The 12016-nt window shown below is 40.0% G+C and overlaps 1 protein-coding gene across 3 annotated transcripts in view; it reads right to left on the bottom strand.

Moving 5' to 3' along the window:
• The window catches only part of eng (endoglin), a 38401-nt gene that overhangs the window by 18699 nt on the left and 7686 nt on the right, over positions 1 to 12016 (bottom strand). For all 3 annotated transcript variants that reach the window (XM_034123119.1, XM_034123118.1, XM_034123120.1), the window contains exons 3-4: positions 5950 to 6092; positions 547 to 660 (exon numbers count right to left, since the gene is read on the bottom strand). In XM_034123119.1, coding sequence (XP_033979010.1) covers positions 547 to 660; positions 5950 to 6092 — 257 coding nt within the window. The remainder of the gene's footprint in view (positions 1 to 546; positions 661 to 5949; positions 6093 to 12016) is intronic.

Raw genomic sequence — 12016 nt, 5'->3', positions numbered from 1 at the left:
TAGAAACTCAAGCAGCTGAATAAAGCATTTTCCTGGCGTCCGTGGACTTAATTCATAGATTTAATCTGGAGATAGTGTGTAAAAGTCGGAATATCCAATTTCATTGGAACATTAATTTTACAGCCGATGCCATCAGCCCTGCTTGTTGCTGGCAACTCTCAAACTTCTTTTACAGATTTATAGTGTGGAAAATAAAAGCTAAAAACACAAACTGCCTCGTGCAGAGCAGCCACTGGGGAATATCCACAGAAAACAGACATGGTTCATTGTCTCTCTTAAGCTTCACTATCCAGAGCTGCACAGCTGTGGCAGACTGTATTCAAAACATCTGGCACTTGACAGAAGCTAAATACATCTGGATACATTTAAAAATTATAAACTGCAGAAAAAAACGTAATGATTAGTGTGATCTTGTTAGACAATCTTTTGTGTCAATGGCAACCCTTCACAAAAAGAGCTCAGCACATATCCAATAACTCTGCGACCAGAAAAAGGTGTGAGGTGTGAGCACGGCCAGATGTAGCAAAACAAAGAGAAGCTACTCACATAAAGTTTAACATCAGGGTGCAGGTAGTGTAGGGCAAAGTATGTGGCTGATGATGTGAGGATGAGGTTCATTGGCTTGGTGTTGTTCATTTCGAGAGAAAACATGATGGAATCCTGAAAGAAATCAGAAATTAAAAAAGTGTTACTCGACCTTGCATCAGAAAATAAATGGAAAAAAAGGACATATTCAAACAAGACAAATCAAAATACTTTATGAAATGTTTCAAGAACAACTTTGACTCCAAGCAATGCCTCTTGCTCCTTTCACAGAATAGTAAACTGTGTTAGCATAAAGCCCAGTGTGTGGGCACATTTACGTGGGCAGTTTTGGAAACTAAAAACGCATGACGGGTTCATACTTTACTGCCCAGAATAAAATAACCATTATTTAAGCTATTAATACAGAGTGACATTTAGCTTGCGACACAAAGTGTCAACAAAGTTCAGGTAAATTCTATATAAGTTTGATTCAAGTTCTGGCCTATTGCTATTGTGGGGGATGAGGCAATTATCCGTGTTTTTGCAACTGTAAAATGTCAACACATGCATCTCTCCAGAAAAAGCAATGCCAGTCAATTGAGTAAAGATTGTAGACAGACAGGAAACTGTCTTTGCCATCAGCCTCCGTGTTGACTCAGGCATTAATGAGGTAATACAGCTTGGTTCTATTCGTATATGCCCATGCAGTGCAAGTCAACAAGGGAAAAAGTCAAAAGCAAATAAAAAGCTATCAAAATCAATTATTAACCCGATGTGCAGTGAGCTGCACTTTTTATATATTTATGCTGTATGACCTTGTTACATTAAAACTGTGGAAGACAGTGTGAAAGTACTCTGGAGTAATGATAAAATGATGAGTAAACAGTACAACCTTGTAAATACATTAATAATAATGCATGTCGTGTCACTTATAATTTTCTATGGTACAGTAGGCCAATTATTAATTCATGCCTTTCGTATAACTTGAAACCCAGTATATCCTCCCACATGTGGCTGATCTTGGCTGTAGCTACATGCCGTATATAAAACACTCATTGACATAATTTAACACATAATGTAATACCTCATTAGCCCTATTATCAACTGAAGGTAATACAATGGCGATGTGATTCGGTAATCACCACCACAGTCAGTCTATGAATCAGCCTTAATTACCATGCTCCACATGTGCGTAGGGTGAAGCTGGTACTGCTGCGTTTTATGGGTGTAAGTGGTGGCGAGTAAACCTTTTTCACTGTGGAATAATAAGCGAGTTTAGAGGGGGGTTTTCTAAGCCTGACATGATTCCAATAAATCCTAGTCCTAATTACGTTTACTTCTGTAGATAATTGGATTAAGAGAAGAGTCATGGATTTGAAATCAGTTGAATGTAATGACTCAATGGATTGGAAATTAACAACATCTTAAAAAACGCTCTCTCTACTGTGAGAGATTTCATAGGAGATTAACATTCAAAGATGCAAAAGTCTGCCTATTTCTATACGTGATGTCTTTTGACACTAAATACTTCAGTCTGTTTATTTGAAGGTAGATTGTTTTCAGAGCTGGGCCTGCTGGGGAGACGATGAGCATGCTGGGGAAAACAGTGTGAATCCCTTATATTAAATGCATTTACTTGCTACCTGATGTTGCCTGAGCTCCAAGAGAATTGTGATGAGCTCAGGCTTGAGCTACAGTATGAAACATTTTCAGAACCTGTACAGAACAAATGAGGTCTGAGGGGACCATCAATAAATTGCCTGTAAGCTAAACAAAGATGCATCTGGAAGAGAAGCTTGCACACCAACTGCAATGGATGGAGGATTCTGTCATCATTCACACACACACTATATCATCAATGTTTTGTACAGAAGGAGTCTTGCAAGACTGCAGCTGCACCTCATAAATGTGAGTCTCTTCTTTGAAGAAAGCGAAAAACATGACATTTGTCAATGTCATACAATACTGAAGACCAGTAGCCTTGATCGTCAGTGAATAAAACATGTTGCCTTGCTTGTTATTGTTGTTTAAACATTTTTATAACAACACTTGCTTTCCCGCTTAAGTAAAATGTTTTGAGTCATGAAAATATAGCTACAGTGGATCTGAAGACAGAAGGAACAAAAAACCACTGAAACCCCGATATTATCACAAATAGAGTGTAAGATTTTCAATTGTGGTGACACAATGTCTTCCCGGGAAGAACACTTTTTTTAAAAGCCAGAACGCGTGGCACGTACATTAAGTAAATGAATGAATGGCATTTCCTGTGGAGTTCATTGTGCTTCATACAGAGATAAGTCTGTGGTGCTTTCCTTAAATACTCCTTTCTAATGAGCTTCATTGTCTCTCCGTCTACTTTCCCCCCCTTCACCCTTTTGTGACTTTCATTCTTTCATTTTGAACTCTGAATCATGACTGTTGCTGACCCTGATCACTCACCTTTCTATTTGTCTTCCTGCGCCTTCAAGATACAATTGTTTTTCTATTCAGCCTTTTCTTTTTTTTTTTTTTTTTTTACTCGAAAGCATTTTTTTGAAGGGCCTTTGCTGAAGCAGTTTCCAGTTATTCTTTTGGCTTAACACCTTAACGCCAATTGGCTCCGTTGGTGTAGTCTCGGCCTTGTGCCAAGACCCTGACTACCCCACGCCACTGTGCAACATCAACGGGCAGCTCCTCCCTATGAATTCTCCTGGCTTATGCAGCCCCCTGATGCTCCCTCTATAATTCTCTGAGCGGTCAAACTGTGAGAGTCAACCGTCTCTGGCAGGTTATAAATCAGAAGGAAACACAAAAGAGATGGGAAAGAAGGACAGGTGATAAGAAAATGGAAAGGACAAAGAAAGGGGGAGGAAAGAGCAAACCTCCCATCTGACGGGACAGTTTGGCATAAGATGAAGACGTTCCCCTTCCTCAATGTTTACAAGACAAATCTGTTCTAAACAGACAGTGGTGAGCAGATACTCTGTTAGTAGATCTTATGTAGATCTTATGTCCACTTTTTCATTTGATAAAACGATCACTCGTAGTCCCACAAGAGAGCAGGATATGCAAACTCTGTACAACATCCATTGCATCACACAGATCCAAAGCCAAATTCCTTTTGTGAACTCCCGAAACCCCCACACCAATGTATACTCTTTAGTAAGACAACTTGGAATATTTTCGTAGGAACTCTAACTCCTTCCTCTAACTTTCTTTTCTTATTCTCCCACATGACATTAGGCCCCTGGTGTTACTCTTCAGGCCTAAAAAGATGAGAAGCATTTCCCTCTTAATAAACGTTCAATCTGTTTTGTCATCAAACAGGCTTTTTTTCTTCTGATTTCCAGCCCATGCTGCAACACGGCAGTCCAATAAATGAGAATAAATACTTGGCAAAATAGTCCAACAGTCTTTAAGGCAAATGTTAGAACTCATTTTCAAAGCAAAACGAAGAAAGCCAAAACTTCTTTTATAGATCTTGGTTTATGTGAGGCTCACCAGTTGCATAAGAAGTCTCAACATGAAAACAAAAATTCAATTTTCTTCACTGTCAGATTCATTTAGCCTCCCTCCTCATATAGCTTTCGAATGAGAAAGAATGGCCAGCAGAGTGAAAGAAAAGAGACAATAAATAAAAGACAGTTGCTGAACACAAGTTATGTGAAAGTACTACAAAATGAACCCTAAGTGAGAACAAACAGTAAAAGCAACCAAACAGAATACACTGATAAAGAAATGACTAATGTGAGCTGACCGACAATGTTGGACAGTGAAAAATGCGGTCTGGCACAGCAATAACAACATATAGATTACAACTTTTCTGGAGTTCCAGTCCGGTGTCATTCCCATAGCTTAAAGTTGTACCATAAAAAACCCGCAAAACACTTTCTGCAATTATGGTGTGTGATTGTTTAGCTGAAAAATAAATGATTGGAACACACAGCCAGAGCTGGGTTGTCATAACGTCTGTTTAGTGTCAAAAGAAAAGAAAAACTCCAGCATGGTGGGGGACCCTGTCTTGGTTGTATGTCTGGCATCTGTTAAGGGTTAGCTTGTTATTTGTCTGATAAATGTTGGACATGGAGTGAGTGTGTTTACATGTTGAAGTGTGGGAACATTTGATGTGTTGCATGTATTTAAGGAGTTACAGTTTGTGAGCCTTAAGAGCAGTTAGCATATTATAGAGATTTAGAGATTAGAGATTTAGCATAAGACCTTGATAACATTATCAGACTTTAGATATACACAAAAAAGGGAAAGAATGTATGCCGCAGCACCATAGATATCCTCACAAAGTCTTATTTGGGATAAAAACCTGGGCCATACCAACAATGCAACCATCGCCTCATACAGATATCTGTTTGTTTCACTTGCATATGCTAAGTGGCTGTTAGCAGCTAACCTCAAACATAAGAATCAAGCTAAAGATTTCTGGTAAACTCACTTTTTTAACGCAATAGGATATTTTCACCTGTAGTCCTCTCACTGACACTTTATCAGATTTTCTTTTTCAAAACTGTTCACGCACAGCTGCCTTTGGAGCCAAACAAGGCTTTTCAAGGCTTGTTTTCAACATGCAGTTGTACTCCTTAAAACAAGTAGACGTATCTTATCTGTCCTTACTTCTCGCCTCTGCTGACTCCGATTAATCTCCGTGTTGTGCACACTAACCTCTCATTCTACATCTGCCATGTTTCTCCTGTCTGCCAAGCGTCAGTGTCTTCCTGCCTCAGCTCATCACATGTCCAACTCCCCTGCCTATCCAGCTGCTCCTTGTATGCAAGTGGTATCCCTTTATACAGAGGGGAGCTATCAGTCCATCTCTGCCAGGTCTTCCATGTTTTTTTTTTTGACAAACCAGCTTTTATACTGTAAGCCTTTTTCCACAGCAGACATTTTATTGAGTCGAGTTGTATTCAAGTGTAAGCCACAGCAGTAAGCCCTGAAAACAAAGTCCCTGAATCTCTGTTACCACTGTGAACTCAAACTGATTCCCTGTGTTTGTAACAATGATTGACCTTTTTTTATTATCTAGAAGGCATAAAATACAGTACATACAAGGTGAACATGTATGCAATGCATAGACAAGCACACTGCTTCTTCCTTTTAGGTCTGACTGGACATGACACATTGTACTGTCCAGAGCAAAGGATGATTAATTACCGGATGATAACATACCCATGCACAGTATTGGATTGTAAGCTGTGTTGTCAGCCTGACAGAAAGCCATGGTGTTGAGTTTAACCGTTCCATGTTCTCTTGCAGTTTAGCTTTGCAATTGTCATCTGGTCTACTGAGCAGGTTTTATTTGCCTGCTGAATCGCACTGCTAAGTTAAGATACTGCTCTTTCACTAGCATAGCATTGCTTTTTTTCTCTTCTTCTACTTAATTAGCTCTAGTTTCTCAGCATCTCATTTGTGTGACCTTGACATGCTTACCGAGGGGTCAAAGTTGAGTTTGAGGATGTGGACCTCTTCGTTGTCCTGTCCGATGAAGCTGGTCCAACAGCCAATTAGTTCCTCAGTCACGTACACCCATGGGTTGTCATTAACCTCTATTGGATCGCACGTCTGGCTTGAGGCTGAAAGGAATTAAGTACAAATGGTTAAGCAGTGTCAGCAACAAATAGTCAAGTTCAACTAAATAACCTCTTGCCTCCAACATTATCTAGTTTTGTGTGTGTCAAAGGCCAAGTACTGCGAGATTATGGCTCAATCCACAAACATCCTGTCATATTTGGATATGACCATTATTTTTAAAAGATTGATTAACTCAGCGATCTTAGAGAATCCTTTTCTGAAAGGGGCTACATTTGTTATTAGTCACTTTGAAAGCTTTTCCCTGGTCTCAGAGCATGGATGTTAAATGTGAGGGTAGGACTACATTGTTTAAAAACGAATCTGCCGGTTCACGTTTATCAGGCGTGTCAGGATCCCGGGCTGCAGTCATTCATCAAGCCTGCTCACTCTGCTCTGTGCTATGAGCCTGCTGTTTAACCTGGGGATCCGTCCCTCTGGAGGCTGAATTAATCGAGCCGAGGCTGAGCGGTCATGGATGAGGTTGGGAATAAATGCCTGGCGTTTGACACGAGCTACAGTATGTGTGTGTTTGTTCTATTGGGTCAGATTGAAAGAAAATATGTGCTCACTAGCCTGTCAAAAGTTGGCGGGGACAAAATATTCTCCAGCAAACTTCCTCTTTCATGAAGAAAAACAGTAAAGATTAAGTTTAAAGGGTGACTTTTTTCAAACTCAATCAGAGATCTCTTTCCTGGCACATCTCATTAGATGATTGAAGATGACTGTGGCATTATGCAAATGTTGTGGTATTGCAGTTTTGGTGGCAACCACCATGGCTGACGTCGTCTCTAATCTGCAAAACCTAAAACTTCATTTTGGAATGGACTCTAATTAGGGCTGCTCAATTAATCGTATTTTAATCGCAATTACGATTATGGCTTGCAACGATTACGAAAACAACGTAATCGAAATAAAACGATTCTTTTTTTATTACTATTATTTTTTTTTTTTTGTATTGGTTTTTCAGTTGAATTATACTTCAAGTTCAGGGTAATCAACTGTTAAAAACATACTGTCTACATTTTTTCTCCAATAAATGTATGTTTTCAAAGTAAATGGATAATCGTTTTTAATAATCGTGATATCAATTATTGACCCAAATAATCGAGATTATGTTTGTTTGTTTGTAGCCTTTATTTAACCAGGTTAAAAAATCCCATTGAGATCAACGATCTCTTTTTCAAGGGAGACCTGCAATGATTTTTGCCATAATCGAGCAGCCCCAACTCCAATTGGATCAGTCAGAACTAATCTGTACTGCTCTTAAGCCTTAGGTTGCATTTCCGCTGCATTGTACAGTTATGTTTAAAAATTACATGCCTTTTTGATTTTTTTGAATACGTTTTGGATATGGATTAACAGTTATGGATAATACCTTGACATTTGTTTTGCTACGACTTCAGTGGAGGTTAAAAAATTGCAGAACAGTGATTGTTTCAGGCAACGTCCTGTACACATTTCTAAAAAGCCAAGCTATCGTCAATAGCAACAGTTTTTTTATGATTTAGTTGCCAAATAATAGATTCAGGGAATGTCCCACACCATGGCGCTATGGCCGTCAAAGTAGAGAGGAAACTATCAGCAGTAATGAAAGTAAGAAAATCACCCAGAACCAAAGCCAGCCGAGTCAACTCAAGCAGAGCCATACGATGAGGAGGGGAGACATGACATTAGATAAGCATATCTTCAGTAAGATGAATATAAGCAATATACGCCCAAGCCAAGCATCTACTATGCAGAACTCAATCACCTCAAAAACATCTGCTGCTGAAGCATATAAGCGAGCAAGACTGATATCATAACAGAAACAAATAATTTAGTAAGCAAATGCTGCATGACATGCCGGTCCATTGACTTTTATTATATGTCTGGGTCTGTTGAGTCAGCAGGCCACAATCTCTCAGAGAGGAGATAGGGAGTACAAAAAAGTGGAATGAGAAAGAAAGAGGAATCGAGAGGAAAGGGTTAAAAGGAAATTGCAAAGTTTGGAAGGTCAACAGGATGTGCCTTATTTAGAAGCAGCATGAATCAAAGACCCTGGTTACTGCACTCTCATCACAAGTGGTGGAGGAGAATTGAGATAGGGATGGAAAGTAATGAATGCAACACAAAACTGCTAGTAAACCCACAGTTACAGTAGAACATGTTTCATAATCAGCCCTTTCTCTGCTTATTGTTGTCCCCACAATGCAATTGGGTTGCTATTATGGTCAATTATTAACCACAATATCTCTGATGGAAAAAGAGCAGCGGATGAGATATGATTTTATTGATCAGAGTTATATCCAATGGTTCTTATTGTTGGAATGATAGGTCTATTGTTTGTGTCCAATTAAAATCTATTTTTCTCCCATTTTCTGTGGAAGTAACAGATCGTACCACTGCCCTTTATTAGTCTTTCATGCTAACAGTAAAGACACTAGGATTTAGGTGGTCTGTGTCATGCCTGGAACATTGTCTTCTCTGTTTCTTAGCCTGCTCAGCTTTGGACTGCAACTTTTCTAGCAAATCAAGATGGAAAGCCATCCTCACTCCCTTGCCATCTCCCTTTCCCTCCCTCACTCACTGCATAGGTCAAGGCTGGTTTCCTGTTATTCTGGCCCTCTGTGCTAATGTCTGTTGCTCAATATCCACATCAATAAAGTTATTCCTCTCTTGTTCTGCTGTGACAGAGTCAACGGCCCATGACTGTCGCCCAGGAGGTCTTGGTATAAATCACTCCGACTGGGCAAAACTGTGCACCAGCATGTGTGCTTGAGTGTGTGTGTGCATGTGCCACTGGTCTCTTTTTTATGAGTCACCATAGGATATGAAGAACATTCATTTCGCCCTCTTGACCCCGGAAATGCCAATGGCCTCGCTAAGCGGTTTGCTGGTAAATGAGGTATAGAAGAGCCATTCCATTCCCTGTCTTCTTCATCTACTTATATCAGTCCCCCCCCATTTCCCATTCCATGAGAAGACATGTTTATGGATGTTGATGATTTCCATTTAGATGTAAGGAATGAGGGAGAGTAGAAAACATCAGGGAGGACAGAAAATGGACTCAATTCATGAAAAGTGCTTATAATCACATTTGTTTGCTTTAATTCTTCACGCCGATTCCATTAAATAGATAATGAATTTCAATGCCTGAGTGAACCCAAGACAATTACCGTATTAACAACACTATATGGCCGAATTCCAGAGTTAATGGGCACTTTTATTTAACTGGAAACATATTAAACATATTAGAGAAAACTGCTCAAATGCTTATCAAATTAACGAGTGTGCAGCCAAAATAAATGACGGCCAATTTGCTGTTGGTGCCGCAGCTTTTGGGGAAATCAAATGTTGTCAGACTGTGCCAGTATCTGAGAACATTGAATAACTTACAATATGATACTTTTCTTCCCCAAGCATTCTCCCGGTTGTCTGCAGCGCTCTGGCCACAGCTAACGAGGAGAACACAATCTGCCATTTAGTAACGTCACATGTCTAGGGACCATCTGCTCTGTCTTCCCTAAACTCCAGTGCATTCCAGAAAAGATAGGAGACTAGTTCACCAAATCACAGACATCCGTTTTCCACGTGTTCAATCGTGCATAGTACCATTTAGGCTGCACCACTACTGTGACCATTTTAGGGCATCAGCTTGAAATGTACTTTGATTATTTTCAAACTGTCTATAAACTTAATTTGTTAAATTGAGCTCCACATACTGCAAAAGCTTCATGTTGACATACAATGTCAGTTTTAGTTTTTCTTCATCAGCTTCACTTTTAATTTCTTTATTAGCTACAAATGTTAAGTGGTGTTTGTGAATGCGTTAAAAAATGTTTTAAAGTTGGCTGCAGCAAATTACATTATATTGTTTCAAATAGTCTAATAAATATGTTTTCATACTGTGAGGCAATAGCGAGGCCAAATAAGCATTGTATGGACTATGTTAACATTATGTTGATAACAAAAGACCCATCACACCAACATTATGAGTTTTCCCTTATTGTAAGTGGAAATAAAATGGAGAGCTGCAAGTAAACAACCTAGAGTGGTTGAGAAGAGGATAAATGGTTCCTGTTCCACTCATTTACATAAGCACTAATTCACCATACAAGCCAGTTTTACATGAACAAATTAGACACATAATTGAGAAGTCACAGAACATGTCCTGAAAATGTCACACTGTGGCTCCTGACTGACTAACTGCATAAAAAGTACAAACATAGGCACAGTTCCCTTTGCTCTGGTACTGTATCTGACAGACTACATTATCACTTCTTTTTTTGGACATATTATAGAGTGTCAGCATGTTATTGGTCAGCATAAATAAAAATGACCCTTCATTTAAAATGACAGAACTAGGGTAATAGGGGTTAAAAACCGAACAAAACAAGAAGACACTTCCAGGAAAAAGTAAATCTTTAATGACAACAAGAATAGCTAACAGATGTTTGCTGACATTTGATAGGGTTCTTTTTTTCGAAAAACAGCATACTTAAAAATGTTGGATTTGGTAGAAATGTTGTCCAAGGTTTGTTGTTAGTGTGGTTTCTATTAGCTGGCTTCTTCTGCCTGTAAATGAGAGATCTGTGATGCCCGTCTGTAACACTGTTGCCTCAGCTTTGAGCATCTGTGCTGAGCCGGCATTGCAGAGTACTGACAGGCAGTGATGAGGCCTTGAATTAAAAATGTCCATCACACCTCAACTAAATGTTGATTTAGATTCAAGGGATTGAGTACCTACGGGCCAAATAACAAGCTGCCTTTTCACTCACCTAGGGCGAGCAAGTAGGCAGATTTGATTACATGCCCTGTCTTGTGGGAAAAAAAACATCAGCTACTTGCCAAGAACAAAGAAAGAGCTTGAAGCTACAGTCCATGGCGGGATTTGAAAGAAAGAAGGGGGGAGGGCTGGAGGGGAAACCCTGGAAGCAGACGACGTCAAGACCAACTGTCTTCCTCGGTCCCTTTGGGATAAAGTAATCTGTTTGCGTCCAGGTTCGGGCGACAAAGTCATGCTGGAAAAGGGGGAGGGAGGGGTCAACAGTCCCATCAGAGTTAGTCAGAGGGGGACAGGAGAGCTTCAAGGCTGGCTAAAGTCTCTCTCTAAACCCCACACACACACACACACCTATTGTCCCGGAGTTTCCGCAACTGCAGATGGAGGCCTGACCATCCACAGGAAGGTACACAAGCCCTTATCAGTGCTCTGCAGGGGCCTGCACTGTCCCCTGGCCTCTCAACCCTGCATACTACACATTACACACTCCATACAACACACAAGCTTCCTGACCATCTCAACTCCCTCTCCCAAAGTGCTGAATTTCTGTCCCAAAAAAATGTGCTGATTAGTCTAGTCACTTTAATGGCTTAAGGCATTTCTGTGTGTTCCTGTGTGCCAAGTCTTGCGTCCAATGTTTGCTGAAGAGGAACTGAGGATGTGATAGCAGGTCTGGAGACAGCCTGTCTTCACACTAGCTCTGTTTACACCTCTGGGAGCCATTCGCCCGTCGTCTCATCGTTGTCGGAAGCCGGCGGAACAACAAGTCCAACAGTGGCGTATAGGAAGGTCTATGGCTCACTTCCTCCCTTTTTCCCTAGCTGTCTGATGCTCGTAATTACCCATTCTATATTGTTTAAAAGCAGATACATTTGAGCGGATGGATTGTGGTTCTTTGTAAGCAAGTAGCCGCTTCAGACATGAACAATGTTCCATCATTTTTATGTTGATGCTCAAATATACTCTTAGGTGATTTGTTATATTCCACACACCATCAGTTAATGTGTCTTTCCCATTCACTTATATGGTTATTTTTTTCCCAGCATACATTGAAAAAAGCACCAGCAAAACACAATTAATCATCTGAGTGTTAATTGGTGGATAGACAGACTAATTTATAAAGTTTCATGCTAACTGCCTGCACCCAAAGCAGATTGAAGCTTT

The sequence above is a fragment of the Trematomus bernacchii genome, unplaced genomic scaffold, assembly GCF_902827165.1.
Source record: "Trematomus bernacchii unplaced genomic scaffold, fTreBer1.1, whole genome shotgun sequence".
Lineage (NCBI taxonomy): Eukaryota > Metazoa > Chordata > Actinopteri > Perciformes > Nototheniidae > Trematomus > Trematomus bernacchii.
Note: the sequence above shows the minus strand (reverse complement) of the source record. Positions and strands in the feature narration are given on the sequence as shown.